An 18,747-nucleotide genomic window follows, 5' to 3' on the forward strand; every position below is an offset into this window, starting at 1 on the left:
GATGGTTCTTTTTGAATATGTGGTCTGTGAAGCATAACACAGACATAATCGATGTTACCACAGAGAAAAACAAAGTATCTCTGAAAGTCTTTATTAGGTAGAAAGTAAAATAATTCCCTCTTATACTCGCAGAGAATCTTCTATGTAAGATCAGCTTTCGTCAGCTAAATGTATTTTTTAAATGCCATGCAAATACTTAAGCCATTTTAAAGAAAGATAATCTTTTCTAGTGCCAGGCTAAAACTATTTCTTCTGTAGCAGGCAGCAACTGTAACTGCCTCAGAACATTCCAGAGAGCCCAGCGCAGCAGGCAGGCTCTCAGATAGCTCATCTGAAGCCTCCAAGTTGAGTTCCAAGAGCGCTAAGGAAAGAAGAAATCGGAGGAAGAAAAGAAAGCAGAAGGAGCAGTCTGGTGGGGAAGAGAAAGATGAGGATGAATTCCATAAATCCGAATCTGAAGACAGCATCAGGAGGAAAGGGTTTCGCTTCTCCATTGAAGGGAACAGATTGACATATGAAAAGAGGTACTCTTCCCCACACCAGGTACGGCACTGCTGAGTTTACTGATGCATGGATGAAAAATAGAAAGAGAACGTGAAGAGAGGGAGAGAATTAAAATGAGCTTAGGAATTTTCATCAATTTCTCCCTAATTTTGTGAAAATTTTACTCCATATATATGTAAGTCTGCAGCTTGATGTAGTTGAGAGAACACTGGGTTGAAAGCCAGGAGACCTGCATTTTCATTCTGTTACTGTCTTCTGGTAATTGTCTGCACCTAATAGCATTTAATCTTTCTTATCCTGAGGGACTTTAACAACACCAAAAATGGTAACTGTGGTCACCTGATCAATAATATCCTTTTGGTTATTTTATGATTTCTGTTGTTTTTCCCCCTAATTTCTTTATAAACTATATGTATGCTTTTGAAAATGTTAATCATGGTACATTTTACTGAAAAACAAATCACTCTGAATGTTAGAAGTCTGAACTTCAATTTCCAACAACACCGTGCCTTATAGGTGAAACAGAAATAATAACTAAAGTGACTTTAGAAAGAGGAACTAAAATAATTTGTGAAAAGTGTGGAATTTTTTGAAAGAAAAGAGCAATGAAAACAAATGTGGCCTTGTTAAGGTGATACTGTCAATGTTTCACTGGATGTTTACAATGTCCATTGTGATATATCAAGGATGTTTCCTTTTGAACTGAGAAATAGTACTTTAGAGTTTTGATTTTTTGTTTGTTTGTTTTTGCAATATCTTTAGGTTGCAATTTATCTCCCCATTCTTTATTCTTAAGGGCTGAAAACTTCCTTTTATAAAACTATTTTAATTTAATCTGAATGTGCATAAAATGAGAATGTGAATCAAGAGGAATGAGCCCCATGCTGTTATGAATGCTGAAATCTCCTTCCACTTAACCTTGCAAAATGAAAGCACGTTTCAAAGGGCTATGTTAATATGATTTTATATTTTTGTTTGTTTCAAACTCTTAGTCTTTGTTGAGCATCCGTGGCTCCCTATTTTCTCCAAGGCGAAATAGCAGAACAAGCCTTTTCAGCTTTAGAGGGCGAGCAAAAGATGTGGGGTCTGAGAACGACTTTGCTGATGATGAGCACAGCACCTTTGAGGATAACGAGAGCCGGAGAGATTCTTTGTTTGTGCCCCGACGACATGGAGAGCGACGCAACAGCAACCTAAGTCAGACCAGTAGGTCGTCCCGGATGCTGGCAGTGTTTCCATCGAATGGGAAGATGCACAGCACTGTGGATTGCAATGGTGTGGTTTCCTTGGTTGGTGGACCTTCAGTTCCTACATCGCCTGTTGGACAGCTTCTGCCAGAGGTGATAATAGATAAGCCAGCTACTGATGACAATGTAAGGAAGTTTTAAATAGTTCAGGCATGGCTGGCCCATTACTGCTGCACCAGCCAGTGTTTCTACAGAACGGCAACCTTGAGAATGATTCCTGGTTGGTCAAGCTGTGAATGCACCTGCATCTTGTACTATCTTGAATAGACTAACCAACTAAAACTTAAGACCTCAACACTCTCCTTCACAAACCTGAATGCATTTACTTATTAAGTGTGCTAACAATTAATTAGACACAATAATTACTGCCTCTAGTTGGAGGATTTGCTATATACCCACGCTGAATTTAAAGAGCAGGACATCCTTTAAGGCTCTGGTATAAAAGTATATGGATGATCCTTGTGTTTAAGTGTAAAGGGTGTATAATAAATCTTTCAACATATTATTCAATATATCTCTGCTTTAGTTTAGATTTTCAAAAACACTGTGCTTAAATAGATAGCTTCATTATTACCTTAAAATTTCTAGTACTCGTATTGGTCTTACTAAAAAAATGCTGATATAGGTCTTCTCAAAACTAATCTAAATGAAGAAACACAAATAAATTATTAATACAGACAGATAAAATAATTGTCTGTATACAAAGTTATGTTACGTGTTCGTGAATATATAGCTAGAAGAGGAATTTCAAAACAGATGCTGCCTCTTTTTAGACTGTTCACTCACTGGAAATATATCAGCATGAAGAGGCATGACTAAGTCAGAATTAGATGACTTATTGCTTTGGTACCCTGGATGAAACTGTTGTCCATGCAGCATGTGTGTGTTTTCTTTAACATACGGTTTGTGTTGTCAATGACCATCCACGTCTTGTGTCCAGAAAATGAGATGGCAGCTAAGTGTGTTATAATCATTGGTATTTCCTTAAAAATAAATGGCTACCTTCTCAAAAATCAAATGCTTTGATCACTTGTATGACTTTTAAGTTACTGGGCTTTTACTATTAGTCCAGAAATAAGGGTAACTGTTAAATATATTTCTCAAGGGATTTATCAACTCAATCAAAATTATATCTTATTTCATAAAATTATGAAATCAGAGTTTAAAAAATCTTGGTTTTTGCTGTATGAGTAAATGGTTAACAGTTTGGACATTCCAGGTTAATGACACAATAAGTCAGTAATATCTGCCATCACCAATTAAATAAGTGCATGATGCATGTGTTTCATGAAATTTACTGTGTCACCATTTGGTTGTTTGGTTATCATATTGCTTAAGTTAATCATTTAATGCATTAGCATTTTGTTTACAGGGAACTACTACTGAAACTGAAATGAGAAAGAGAAGGTCAAGTTCTTTCCATGTTTCCATGGACTTTCTAGAAGACCCTTCCCAAAGGCAAAGAGCAATGAGTATAGCCAGCATCCTAACAAATACAGTAGAAGGTCTGTAACAAATTGCATTCCCATTTCAATTATTTTCATTACGCTTATGTTGTCTTATTTGAAAAAAAAATCTCTATTTGTGAGTTGGGAACAGTGCATTCTCATGAGAAAATAATAGGTCTTATTCCAGAGTTATTTATCATATGTACACGTATGTTCTACAAACTTTAAAATGTATTTAAATTCAATGAATTAGAACTAAGAATGTTTTCCTAACTATGTGGCAACGCTGTGAAAATGCAGAATAAAGCATTTACGTTGGGGGTTTATAAACTCATTAGCCATAGTTAGCCTCTCTTTGTTCCACCTAGCTTAGGACTTCAGCACACTGCCCCTTTCAGCCTCATCCTTAATACTCTCAAGATTGGAGAGGAGTGGGAGCTCATTTACACAAAATAAAAACAAATTAAAAAGATGTCTTTTTTATAGAATGGTTCTTATATCACAGCAATACCTACCCTAACTTTTATAACCAGAGGTTGAAAATGTAGTCAGTTCTTAACATAGGGTTACACACAGCATCTACACTACCCCAAACCCTGTTCCTACTGAGACTTCATTTAAATGTCCACTTACTTAGCTTGAGTCCAAGTGCTGAGCCACAGTGTCAGTACATAAGAGAAAAAACTATCCTTTGCTACCCCTGCTCTGTGTGTATGTCTAATGAAATATCTTTGGGAGTCTTAGAATAAATTCTGTAATTTTTTTTTTGACAAGTACAAAAAAGGTTGACTCTGTTGCAAATAAAAATGTGCTCATTACCAAAATTATGTCTAGTGCATCTGAAATAAATATATATGTAAAAAGTATTTTTTGGTGGTGGTTCTTATTTTTTTTTTAAATCTAGAACTTGAAGAGTCCAGGCAGAAATGCCCACCCTGTTGGTATAAATTCTCCAACATATTCTTAATCTGGGACTGTTCTCCATATTGGTTAAAAGTGAAACATATTGTCAACCTGGTTGTGATGGACCCTTTTGTGGACCTGGCCATCACCATCTGCATTGTCTTAAATACTCTTTTCATGGCCATGGAGCACTATCCCATGACGGAACATTTCAATAATGTGCTTACAGTAGGAAACTTGGTAAGCATATTGGAAGGTAAATGTGTTCAGTCTTCAAATTTTCTGTTTGAGAAATGTTTACAATAGCTTTTAGCAGTATTGCCACCACCCTTCCTGCCTCCTGACCCCCACCCCCAAAATGGGGATTATATCTAGTTAGCTATACCCTACTTTTTACCAAAAATAATGACCTTAATGTCTGTGCAAAAACTGAGAAGGAAAACAACAGGCATAGGCCTGCAGTACTACTTGAAAAGTCAATAGTGATATTTACAACTTTGTCAAGATGCAGAAGTAGCTCATAGTTTAAAAATACACTTTCTGAAATGATATTATTACATTTTTACTTGCTGTAGAAGGCTAAAATAAAATTTTATACTTTTTTATCCTTCTTAGTCATCATCGTTGCAAGAAATAATTTAACAAATCAAAAATGTCTCCAAGTTTTCTGCTTCCAGGATCTAGGTAGTATATGTACTGTTTTGTCCATCTATTCTACAGCAAAGCTATGAAATATTAAAAACTTCTAGTACACTTTGTGTATTATATGGTTAGCAAGGCCAATTTTGGTGAAGGTTGCCACCTAATTCTTTCTTTTTGTGCTTAAAAAACATAAATTATTAAAATGTTTACCAGTTGATTCAATTTAGGGATATTAGCTTTTATTTGCTGCAAGAAAGAGCTATCTAAAGTAATGTATGCTTTTTCCACAATATTTGGTTTGAAGTTTAGGATTTTTGATGGTAAAAAGCAAAAACATGTATAACATCTTGCAGTATATTATTTATACTTTTAAAGCTCTGCTACTTATACTATGGAAGTAAATTTATTTTTTCTTGTGCATAACAAATAATGACAATGGTAATACATATATTATAATAATAGGTAAGCATGTATAATAATTCTATCTGATTTAAGGGAAATGGGACTAAGCTTATAGATAAATAAAACTGTTTGTGAACAAAATCTTGCCAATACTTGTGGTGTATGAAGTCTAGAGGAAAAGGCAGTTTGCTGTAATGGGAAGAACACTTAAAAAAAGATTTGCACTCAAATCCTAGTTTGCCATTTTCTAGTTATATGATATTAATAGAGTTACTTTGCCTATCTGAAGACCTTAGTTTCTTCATCTATAAAGTGACAACTATAACACCTGCATTACTCACTTATTAGAGTTTCTGTGAGAATAAAATGAAATAATGTACATGAGAATCTTTCATCAACTATAAATTACTATGTAAATTTAAGTTAGTAATAGAATCATGGGGAAAGTAGCATAAGCATTATGTTCTAAGAGCACATATTATGCCATGGACTTTATCATTACCCGATGGAAATAGAGTCATTTTGTTGTGATCTTAGGTTTTCACTGGGATCTTTACAGCAGAAATGTTTCTGAAAATTATTGCCATGGATCCTTACTATTATTTCCAAGAAGGCTGGAATATCTTTGATGGTTTTATTGTGACGCTTAGCCTGGTAGAACTTGGACTCGCCAATGTGGAAGGATTATCAGTTCTTCGTTCATTCCGATTGGTAAAAAACAAAACAAAAAGGTTACAAGCACAAAAGCCTTTCCTACAATCAGTGTTCTTGCATACTACTGTCATAGATTTTACCATGCAACCATTAGCATTTTAAGTTTTTATATAACATTTGTGTTGTCAAAAACAGTTCCTAAATGGAAAAAAATTATTCCCACTTATTTACCAAAACCTTTATTCCAAAGCATAGTCATGTAAAGTTTACTATATTACTCAGTTACTATTCTCTAATTATTGTTTCTACAGACTATTACAATTAATATTTCCAGATCAAAGAAAATTTTTTAATGAAAATACATCACCCTTTAACTTAAAAATATCTCTTTGTAGCAGTGGATGACAATCAGATACAAAATGTGCATGCAGAAACTTTTCCTAATTCTACTTCTGGAAAATATGCACCTTCCCAAAATCAAAGAAGAAAAAGTTTGTATGATTACTAAATAGCCCATTAAATTCCCTTATATACCCTTACAGATCAGGGATATAATTTTAGAGTCATGGAAAATATCCCAAGTTTTTCAGTGCAGGGACATATAGCTATATCAGTGCCCAAAGGAGCATTAATGAATAATAAACATTTTTCTCTACTTATATCAGGGCTCAAGATAATGCTACTTTGCACACTATTGACAAATGAATATCTTTCAACAGAGATTATTCAGATTCAGATGTTAATAATTTAATGTCAGGGATGGAGTGTCTTAGAACCATGTTCATAAAGCAAAGTAAGAACTATTGGGCCCCAAGTAATCATTAACAATTCACTCTCAGATAAAATAATCTAAATGTTTAAAATGTGGATAAACCAAATTCTTCTTAGGAGGTCCAAAAATTAGCGATGAGCCTGAGAGGTTTAGGGTAGGGCAGATGTAAGAGAAATAATTTTGATTATCATTCTTGGAAAATCTCAATATATGTAATGCTTTTAAAGATCATAATAATATATATTAATTTTTTATTTTCCAGCTCCGAGTTTTCAAGTTGGCAAAATCTTGGCCAACATTAAATATGCTGATAAAAATCATTGGCAATTCAGTGGGGGCTCTGGGAAATCTAACCCTGGTCTTGGCCATCATCGTCTTCATTTTTGCTGTGGTCGGCATGCAGCTCTTTGGAAAAAGCTACAAAGATTGTGTCTGCAAGATCTCCAGTGACTGTGAACTGCCACGCTGGCACATGAATGACTTCTTTCACTCCTTCCTGATTGTGTTCCGTGTGCTCTGTGGAGAGTGGATAGAGACCATGTGGGACTGCATGGAGGTCGCTGGTCAAGCCATGTGCCTTACTGTCTTTATGATGGTCATGGTCATTGGAAACCTAGTGGTATGTACCCACTTAAGATATGTATTTCAGAAATATGTTAAGAGCATAATAGAATGGTGAACATTTTGTTTAAACAAAATCCTGTATAATTATTACTTTAAAAAGCCTTTTACCTTGGATATGCTTATATTTTCATTTTGAGAACATGACAATATAACAGTGACCCTACAATTTTTATACCTAATTCCATTGTGTCAATTATTTCATTACATTTATTTTGTGAATTACAATAGAGTGTCATATTGAAGACAGGCCTAAAAGGATATGCTGGGAACATTTTATGAATTCAGAACCAAGGAAGAGAGAAGTCTAAAAAAAAAGAGAGAAAGAGAAAGTCCAACATTACCTTCCAGTATAGGACTACAAAGTGGTTCCTTTAAGTGATCATACTAATTGTGCCATTTCCTTGCCCTTTTGTGGCATATAGCATCCAGTCACCCTACATTATATGGCAGGTGCATTAGTCAACCTGAATTGGTCAATTCTCTAGTGCCTGCAAGTCATAACAAAGCATGGCTAACGATGCCTGAGATTATACTAATGGAATAACTGATCAATCCTTCTCTCTCTCAAATTTGGAGTGTTACTGTTTATAGTATGGAAATATATAATATATTTCAAAAGGTATGGACATTAGTGTGCCAGTCTTGTGGAAATATTAGGAATTATTCAAAAATAGTTCTGGTTAGTCACAGTGGGGTATGAGAAATACAGTAAATTAAGAAAACTAGCGTCAATGCCTATGTGAAACCCTTAATCTTCATTCTGAGTCATAATGGTTATTATTCAATTAACTTCCAATTTAATATCTCTGTTTATCAAAAAGGAAACTATAGAATACATTTAAGTGCATAATTTCAAACATTAATGATTTTTAAGTTTAGCATTCTTGTATAGTCCATATATAAATCTTTCTTCTATTCATACAATTTTAAACTTAGCAGAACCATAGGTCAGCTCAGTCAACTTGTTCATTTTACAAATGGAAGAACTTGAGAGCAGTAGAAATCACGTTTTTGCCCAAGAATGTATAGGTAAGTAGCTATTGACCCAGGTCACAAATTCACATCACCCAACTTCTCATCACTATGCTATGGTGTTTCTTTCTCATCTAGTTTTAGAATTTACAGGCCAGGCACGGTGACTCGTGCCTGTAATTCTAACACTTTGGGAAGTCCAGGCGAGAAGATTGCTTGAGCTCAGGAGTTTGAGATCAGCCTGAGCAAAAGAAGACCCCGTATCTACCAAAAATAGAAAAAATTAGCCAGACATGGTGGCGCATGCCTGTAGTCTCAGCTACTCTAGAGGTTGAGGCAGGAGGATCGCTTCAGCCCAGGAGTTTGAGGTTGCAATGAACCATGATCATGCTACTGCACTCTAGCAAGGGTGATAGAGTGAGACTCTGTCACAGAAAAAAAAAAGAAAGAAAAAAAGAAAGAATTTATAGTTTCTGCCATGCTCAGGGGAATAAGTGATCGTAATTTGTGCTTTTTTACACTGGGGCAAAATTGTAATCATGTTTTTGTTGTTTTTAAGGTCCTGAACCTCTTTCTGGCCTTGCTTCTGAGCTCATTTAGTGCAGACAACCTTGCAGCCACTGATGATGATAATGAAATGAACAATCTCCAAATTGCTGTGGATAGAATGCACAAAGGAATAGCTTATGTGAAAAGAAAACTATATGAATTTATTGTACAGGCCTTCGTTAGGAAACAAAAGATTTTAGATGAAATTAAACCACTTGATGATCTTAACAACAAGAAAGACAGTTGTATGTCCAATCATACAACAGAAATTGGGAAAGATCTTGACTATCTTAAAGATGTAAATGGAACCACCAGTGGCATAGGAACCGGCAGCAGTGTTGAAAAATACATTATCGATGAAAGTGATTACATGTCATTCATAAACAATCCTAGTCTTACTGTGACTGTACCAATTGCTGTCGGAGAATCTGACTTTGAAAACTTAAACACGGAAGACTTTAGTAGTGAATCCGATTTGGAAGAAAGTAAAGAGGTAAGATTCTATAGATGTGGGTAGGTATAAATATATACAAATATATATATATATACACATATATAGACAGTCCCCAACTGAAGATGATTCAACTTATAATTTTTCAACTTTATGATTGTGCAAAGGCAATATGCCTTCATTAGAAACAATACTTCAAATTTTGACTTTTGATCTTTTCTCAGGCTAGCAATGTGCATACAGTACTCTCTTGTGGTGCTGGGCAGTGGCAGCAAACCGCAGCTCCCAGTCAGCCATGTGATTGTGAGGGTAAACAACCAATACTGTACTCTACAGTGTGCTGTATTAAATAAATTACATGAAATATTCAACATTTTATTATAAAATCTGCTTCGTTTTAGATGATTTTGCCCACCTGTAGGCAAATGTTCTGAGTATGTTTAAGGCAGACTGGGCTAGCTACCATGTTTGGTAAGTTAGGTGTATTAAATTCATTTGACTTATAATATTTTCAACTTACAATGGTTTTGGGGACATAATGCCATCATAAGTTGAGGAACATCTGTAATACATGTATTATATTGCCTGTATTTGTGATTATATATTTTCCATATAGAATTTGTTTGTCATCATATAAAATTTTATTTCATTGAGGAAGCAGAGACAAAGATTTAACCCAAAGAGAAGATTGATAAATTGAAGAATAACTCAGATGAGTGAGTTTTCTCATGCTTACTAATATATATTTGTTAGAGGAATAAATGAATGATCCAATAAATGGATAAACATCATCTAATTTAATCCTATGTTAACGTGGAAAGAAATGTGTTATTATCCAAACTTTTCAGATAAGAACACTGGCTTAGGGAGCATATGGTCACATAACTAGTGGGAGGACAGCAAAGACTTGGACTTAGAGCCTTCTCCCACCAGTTCTGTTTGTCTTGCATTGCATCACATTGGCTCATGGACATGGAAAAGAATTTAACAAGAACTATATTCTATGTAGCTCCTTTAACTAAAATTATATTGTTCTATATATTAGTCTGCTTGGGCTGTCATAACACTATACCATAATCTGGGTGGATTAACAACCAAAATTTATTTTCTCACAGTTCTGGAAAGTGGAAAGTACAAGATGAATGTGCCAGCAGGGTCAATGTCTACTGAGGGTTCTCTCCTGGGGTTGCAGACAGCTACCTTCTTGCTGTGTCCTCAGCGTATATGCATGGAGAGAAAGAGCTCTGTTGTCTCTTCCTCTTCTTGTAAGGGCACCAACCCTATCAGACTAGGGCCCCACCCTTATGACTTCATTTAATCTTTATCACTGTTTCACAAGCCGTATTTCCAAATTCAGTCACATTGAGGGTTAGAGCTTCAACATATGAATTTGAGGGGACACAACTCAATCCAGAGCAACCTACTTAAAAATATTAAGTTAAAACTCTACTGGATATATAAGGTAATTCAAAAGAAATCTAGAACCAAGCCTTTAGTTCCCATTTAGTGTTTAGAAGTCTCAAAAAGAGTAGGGTGCCCACCCTTTAGGTTACATAGTCTAAGTATTTTAAAGGATACAATATAGAAAAGACATTTTGTTAGGCATACAGTTCTATTATATATCACCATGTCTGTTGCATTTTGATAATTGCCTGCATAAGATACCACAGGCATATGACATTCTTTTGAATTATTGAATATGTCCCTTTAAAGATGTTTTAAGCATTTATAATGAATCTCTGAATAATCTAGGTCATCTTCCACTTTATGGAGTAGAGGGCTAATATTGGAGTTATAGAAGGTGCTGCCTTGATCCTAGCCTTGGGCTTCTTAGGTAATTCAGGTTTGTGTAATGAGAGAAGCAGCGGGGATATAGTACAGAGACATTATAGTAGATAGATCCTGGTGACATCTCTCATGTCCATGGACATAGATTAAGGAAAAAATGATAGATTGCTTTTGTAAAATTTTATGGAATTTTTTCAGGATTTTTAATTTGAATATTATATCAGTTTAAACTTTGTTCATTAAAAGACCTGGGTTTTGCTAAGGAACCACATGGAGGACAATGTTTTGAGAGATTGTTGTCTTCATATTTCTAAAGTTGGTTCTGGACTTCTGTTTAAATAAATTTAATAATTTACTTAATTTATTTTAAATATTTTAAAATTTATTTTAAATATTAATTTAATAACAATTTAATTTTCTTTTTCTTGGATCTTTAGACCTACATTTAATATTTGATGAGTAATAAGAGCTACTACATACTAACTGTTAAGTTAAAAACAGGGGGAGGGGGCCTATTTTATTACAAAGACCATCCATAACAAATATTTTTTCTGCAAAAATTTGATGTGATTTATACTGTTACTGTTTTTGTTTGTATTGATCAGGGCTGAAAGGAACACTAACCTCTTTTGAAGTGTCTATCCACTGAACCACTAGAGGCAGTTCTGGTTCTTTAGGCTTTGTGACATTTTATGTCTTGGAACATTGCATTAATTGAAATTTTAAATGTTAGGATAATAAAAACTGAGATAATTTAATGCAGTGTTTCTCAAATTGTGAGTCATGGCCCAGTTGGAGTTGAGAAACCTATTTAATGGACCAGTATTTTTTCTTTATTTTAATGAAATAGAATAGATTACATCAAGAGCACATTGCATGTTGTAGGGAGAAGTACTGGTAAATGAAGCTTTTACTGCTTGTGCTGAACTTTAATGAATTGTTTGCCTAATTAGAGTGCACCCTCTTGGTCCCTGGGTGTAGAGCCAGAAGTTCAGAAGTTCTTAAGTCTCAGAAACACTGTATCATCTCTTTGAAGGTAGTGATAAGAAAGCCTTCCCCTCCCCCAGACAGAACAGATAGCTTTCTTTTTTGGTTCCCAGAGATGTAAAGCATAGAGCACAGCTAATAAATAATGCATACTGTCGACTTATGCATCTTACAAAGTACTGAAATATTTTAGGATAGCTACTTATGTGCATGCATGTCTCTTTTTATGTCCTGACCTACTTATACATGTTTGAGAAAAAGCAGACACTCAGATCAAACTTTCCAGCTCATTCAACTCTTCTTCATAGAACCATTTTGAAAGATGCTCATCGTCACACTTGCTCTGATGAGAGTGTATGTGAAAATATATTTTTATTTCCCATGATTCTGGACCCCATTTTTCTTGGGATTCAATTGAGTTAGATTTTGATGTTTTTGTTTTTGTTAGCAATGTTACCTTCTCAATTTATACTGTACTCTAAGAAAGTGATATTAATAATCCCTCATCCTCTTCATATGAACTGCTGTTGAAATGCGTGTGTATCTCATCCAGCTGAAATTTTTAAAATTAAATACTGAAACTTCTATTCATCCCCTAAATAATACATTTCAATTTCTCTCATTCATTTTTGAATCAGACGATTCTTTCATATTCTTGTATAGATTACCATATTGCCTCAAATTTCCTGGCACTTTCATTTCATCATTTCTTCCTTTTTGATCAGAAATAAACCCACACAAAATTGTTTCTCCTCATTGCTTCATCAGTTTTATATTGTAATTTGTTCATCAAAGCAAGGCAGAATTTATGAGAGGTTCTGCTTTTAGAGAAATGAAACGGACAGCAGATGCCCCAAAAGACGAAGACTCTTTATTCTCCATTAAGAATGCAGCCTATAGTACATTAAAGTAATCTCATCATTTTGGTTCTTTCTGTGTTAGCCTTTATTCTTTTCACCTATTTGCATTTATTCAGTAGTTACCAAGTGTCAAGGGGACTGGTTAATGGGCAATACTAATAAGCCATAGCTATATTTCAGGTAGTATGACTGTCAACCTTTAAATATGAATTTTCATATTGGGACATATCTTATTGACTCAAAAATATTATCTTTCATGGCCTCTATTATACCTATTCCATTTGAATGTGTTACTGTTTTCATTCCCAAATTTCAATAATGACCAGTATTTCAATACAGACCAGTTTTTTTTATTTTAATGAAATAGAATAGATTATGTCAAGAGCAGATTGTATGTTGAAGGGAGAAGTACTGGTAAATGAAGCTTTTACTGCTTGTGCTGAATTTTAATAAATTATTTGTCTCATTAGAGTATACCCTCTTGGTTGCTGGATGTTGAGCCAGAAGTTCAGGAGTTCTTAAGTTTCAGAAACACTCTATCAGCTCTTTGAAGGTAGTGGTAAGGAAAATAAGCCATTACAGTACCCCAGAAATTATATTAATGCCTCAGGTTAAAATTACAAATGGGCATTGTTTATTATCCATATTCTGATCATTTGTTTTTAGACATGTGAGGCTACAGTTACAATACTGTTGGTGAAAGATTATACTCTGGAGTCAGATACTGATTTATATAATTCCATTCAGCTACATACTGTGTGATCTTATCTGTCTAATCCTCAATTTCCTCATCTCAAAAATGGGAATATTGTTACCTACTGCATTCTTTTTTGGGAAAATTAAATAAGATACCTGAAGGACTTAGTACAGTGCCTGGCATATAGTAAGTATTCAATTAATTGTCATTATTATTATTGTTACCAGTTGCATTTCCAACCACACTGTTCAGTTAGTTTTCTTACCAGAACTACTAGTAACATATTCCACTTCTTTTCTTGTTTTCTTTTTGTCCTCTGTAATAAATTATTTTATAAAGTAATCTGGGGATAGTGATTAACTTTATATTTTCTGTTTAATTTTACAATTGTTTTGATTAAATTCTTGATATGGTAAACTCCTTAAAATATTTAAGAAAATTATTTTTCTGAAGGGCATCCCAATCAGAAAACATAAATATGCAAAAACCTTAAGACATGAAGTAACAGGGTCTGTTCAGAAACAATTAGCAGTTTGAAATTGCTGGGGAATAAAATCACAGGAGATGAGGCTAAGGGTGGAGGGAAGGGGCAAGTAGTCTCAGTTTCCAGGAAACTAAGAATAGACTGATGTGAAGAGACATGGTAAAAAAATTGAAACTCATATTTACATATTTATAACCCTATATCAGGAGTGTAGTCACACATTACTGTCCTCCATTCCAGAACAAACTTAGTGGAAGTCTTTTTGACACTTTCCTCCTGTCAATTTCCAAAAAAAGAAAAGGCAAGGAATGGGTCACATTTCATCATCTCTTTAAGTCCCAAGAGACTTCAACCAAGTACATCGAAATAACTTGAGGAATTGTTTTTAAAACCTCAGAAAGTGTCTTGACTCATACAACAGTGAGAGTAATGATCAGCTAGAAATGCAGATTTCTACTGAACATTAATAATGAAGAATGGTGGCTTGGCAAGACTTGGAGAGCCATGAAAGCTAGCAGAACTACTGAGACTATGTAAAATATAATGTAAAATTCTGTCTCCCCAATTAAAAAGTGAGTTTCTTTGGTTATGGATAATATTTTATGGGATTTTTATCCTCTAAAGCACTTACCACCATATTGGGTACCTATTATTAAGTGACCAATAATTTTTTGAGTTTTGGTTGATTTATATAAATACTAGACTAAGAGTCAAGTAGCCTTGACTCTACTATAGGCAAATTGCTAATTCTATATTACCCGGTTTCTTAATTTATTAAATGAGGACATCTGTTTTATAATGCTTACAGGAATGTTATAAGGATCTAAAAGCAGTTTGGAAGTTAAAAGTACTCAAAAACATAAGGTGATATCAGCAAAATTACTCCTGTAATTCCTTTTAAATAAATACTTTTTAAATGAACTGAGTTATTAAAATTATACCTCTTTGAAATAAAAAAATAACACATTACTAAAGTAATTAAGAAAAAAAATTTTTTAAAAGAAAAAAGTAGACTTGTTTTTGTAATTTGTGAGCTTCAGAATAATGAGTAAAAATGTCATTTTGGTCCTTGTAATTCAGATCATGTTAATGGCAGATATCGTTTGTTGAGCATCATCATGAACAAAGCTCTATTTGTAGGGCTTTACACATACTGTCTCATTTAATCTTCACACCATAAGATAGATATTATTACTCCAGTCTCACAGATGAGGAAAAACCATATTTTGAACAAATGAACACTTGCTGAAGTCACACACATAGTAAGCGGTTGATCCTGGACTAGAATCCAGAGTCTGTGCTCTTCCTGCTACTGTAAATCTTCTCAATAATTTCTGAAAAGGTACTTTCTGTGGCATTTCTTCGACAATGTTTATTGAAGAACTAAGTATAGGTGTCACTATAGATTTGGTGTTAAGTAGCCATCTCTCCTCACTGGGCATAAGTTAGTAGCATAGCCAGGCATGTGTGACTCGTCTTGCCCAACCCTGAAAGGTGCTCTTCCTTCCATACTGGCCTGCACTTTTTGACGATCTGTTTCTGCCTCCCACACTGACCTGTGGAAGTCTAATTCTACTTCCAGAGCACTTAGTCTCGAGACTGTGGGTACTCAAGGTTGTACTTAAGGAGCACATCCTTCTGATTTTAACACTGCCTGGAAGAGTCTGCCAAATCATTAGGAAGCACTTCTGTGATGCATCATTAGATTACCAGGTCTGTGAGAACAGGAAAACACTAACCATGTCTTACCTTAAGTCCACATCACATACAACATATTTATTAAATGAATGAATAAATGGGCGATGAGCAGTGACTTCTAGATTTCAGTTTGTTTTCCCAGTTATATCACCCATGTTTAAAAAAATTTACTTGCTGCTTTGCTGATATTTTTCCATTTAATACTTTTATCCTTACTATATATCGGTTAAGGAATATATGTCAACTTTCAGCCCAAGCACATGATCTCTATGAGATGGCAGCTGCTCTCCATGGAGAATACTACCCTCTAGCCATGGAAACCCAAGCTCCCTCTCCCTGTGTCTAATGGATTACCAGGGACTACCAAATCTACTTCTCTGCATCCCTACTCAGACCATCATCTCTCAGTGTTATTGCTACAGCCCCGCAATGGGTCTCCCACATTAATTGTCACCTTACTAGTCTAGTCCGTGCGCAACAATAGGAGCTCTTTCTAAAAGGCAAATCTGGTCATAACTCTCTCCTCCCTAACCTTTTAGGAGTTGCTCATGGCTCACAGGATAGAGTCTATCCAACTTAACAAGGCTACAAGTCCCTGCACAAACTGGCCACCACTGACCTCGTCAAGGCTTGTGAAATCATATGTCCCACCCCCTCCCACCCAGCTACATTGATCTTTTGTTTCCTGATCTGCTTGCTTTATCAGTTCTCATCTTTATACCTGTTCTCTCTGTCAGGAATACTCTCTTACTCCATCCTGCTTCACCTGACTCATCCTTCTGGCCCCAATTATCCCCTTCTTCTACCCTGTCCTTCCTAGACTGAGCTGGGTGGTGCTCTCAATATACCCTACAGGAACCCTATCATAGTGTGTGGCAATTATTTGCTTATCTGTACTTTCTATCTATCTGACTGTGAACCCATGAGAACAGGTACTAAGGCTACTATAGTCACTATTTTATTTTTTGTTTCCTAGTATTGATGCCTGGCATATACTAGAATTTATAAATATCAGCAATTACACCTATTACAAATTACATAATACTGTGATGAAAACTATTACCATTTATCAAGTAAGCACATGCCAAATATTTTTCATTTGTTTCATTGTTTGATCCTTAAAATAACCATGTGAAGTAAGGAGCATTTTACAAATTAGAAACCTAAAGTTTAAGGAGATCAAGATAATTGCCTAAAGCCCATAAAACCATAAAACTGGTAATTGTGATTCAAACCCAAGTTTGTCTGACCCTCAAAACAATACTTTTAACCATTTCATTGTATAGTTATAGAGTTTTCCTACCCAGTAGACACTTATTAAACATGTTATCATTTAATGTTAAAAATTAATGTTAAAAAAACATTACAAAAACTCTATGCTCAATTCAGCAAAATGAATTTAACAAAGGAAATTACTCATTTGATTTGCAATTTTGGTTTCTAACTTGAGAATTATAAATGCAATTTTGCAGAATTTTTTTTGTTTCCTTTCCAACTTTTTTGCTTTATAATGCTTTTCTGCTGGACTGAGATGTTATGTTTCTTTTGTTCCTTTATAACTAATCATTAATAGAAAAAGTTCATGTTTGACATTTGTAAAAGCAGAATTCAGAGTAGATATTAGAGCTCTTAATATATTCCTCCATCTTCACCCTTACACTGGGCAAGTGTTTGACTAATTAATAGGAACAATTAATAATTAGTAAATATGAAAATCCACTGAAGATTGTCCTTCCAACATACAGCTTGATGAAGAAATCAACTGGGAATGATGTGGGAATTAATGAGTTAATATTTGAGTTTTCTAGCTGCCCTGTGGAACTGCTAAATCTCAGTACAGTGTATTTTCCTTTTGATATTATATTGTTGCTTTGTTGAAAGTCTTTAATAGAGATGATTTTAATTTTTAATATGCATAGTGTACATTGGAAATATTTGCTAGTGCACAATGTGCACAATGAAATATTAATACTAATATTTTTGAGGTTGTAGAGCACCTAATTTATGTATGATTTAGCATCTATATGTGCATGATATATGTGTGTGTACCCCTGTATATATGTAAAGCAATACTAAAATCCTCATCTTTAAAATAGTACCTGTCCAGCTTTAAAAATTAGTACTTGGAATAATATTTTTTATTTGTTACATTTAAATGTATATATTGTATATATTGTGTATATTATATACACATATATAATTTATTATAATTAATATATGATATTTATTGTGTATATATGTATATTATATATAATATATACAAAATATATATATAGTATGTGTATATGTATCACACACATATTCTGTATCCTTTTGACCCTTAAGTTCCAGATTTATTTATATCACTTATTATAAATTGAACTATTAAATTGTATAAATAATTTCCCCATAAGAAACCAAGTATAAAACTAAAAGCATAAATATTCTAAGATCAAGTTAGAGAACAAGAGATAAGCATTTAATCATTTACTCTCAAAGAAATATTGTAGAGTGGTTTGTTTGCTTTGCTTTGTTTTGCTTCACCCTCAAGGTCAAAATCATTTACTATAGTAAAGAACATTTTTTAAAAGCAAGAAATGTTGCATAAATCCACTGAGGAGGAAAAATGCTCTTACCATCAGTTCTGTAGTTATTAAGTGGTTATTGAATGCCCTAATGTATAAGGCAAAGTGGATGCTTCAGATACAATGTGGTCTCTCCATTCTCTCAGCTTGCATATTAAGTCAGCCTGCCAAAAATATATGAATAATACAAATCAGTGTATAAGTATATAATTTAGCTGTTGAGGGTCATGTGTGAAATATACTTATTTTCAAATGAACTAGCCCATTGGGAAATTAGTAAATTAAAGGATGATTAGTGACTTAATAAATATTAAAAAGGATTTTTAAAATATTCTGTTAATCTTGAAAACAGTGAGAATCAATTGCTTTATTACATGAATGGTGAATTTCAAAATAAAATTAATTTTGATCTAAGAACAAAACGGAAAAATAAATTAGCCTCATTTATTTTTAAATCAGTAAAAGTGAGAATATTTTAGTTTTGCTTTTTACCCATTTTTT

At 34.1% G+C, this 18,747-nt stretch overlaps 1 protein-coding gene across 8 annotated transcripts in view; it reads left to right on the forward strand.

The window, feature by feature from the left end:
* LOC123643698 (sodium channel protein type 1 subunit alpha) overlaps positions 1 to 18,747 on the forward strand; it is an 85,760-nt gene that overhangs the window by 31,398 nt on the left and 35,615 nt on the right. For 2 of the 8 annotated variants that reach the window (XM_045559356.1, XM_045559355.1), the window contains exons 10-16: positions 259 to 543; positions 1,497 to 1,844; positions 3,124 to 3,256; positions 4,104 to 4,342; positions 5,684 to 5,857; positions 6,835 to 7,191; positions 8,728 to 9,210. In XM_045559356.1, the coding sequence (XP_045415312.1) occupies positions 259 to 543; positions 1,497 to 1,844; positions 3,124 to 3,256; positions 4,104 to 4,342; positions 5,684 to 5,857; positions 6,835 to 7,191; positions 8,728 to 9,210 (2,019 nt within the window). Of the gene's footprint in view, positions 1 to 258; positions 544 to 1,496; positions 1,878 to 3,109; positions 3,257 to 4,103; positions 4,343 to 5,683; positions 5,858 to 6,834; positions 7,192 to 8,727; positions 9,211 to 18,747 lie in introns of all 8 variants that reach the window. The other 6 variants (XM_045559358.1, XM_045559357.1, XM_045559354.1 and 3 more) reach the window with 5 other exon arrangements.

This window comes from Lemur catta, chromosome 8 (genome assembly GCF_020740605.2).
Source record: "Lemur catta isolate mLemCat1 chromosome 8, mLemCat1.pri, whole genome shotgun sequence".
NCBI lineage: Eukaryota > Metazoa > Chordata > Mammalia > Primates > Lemuridae > Lemur > Lemur catta.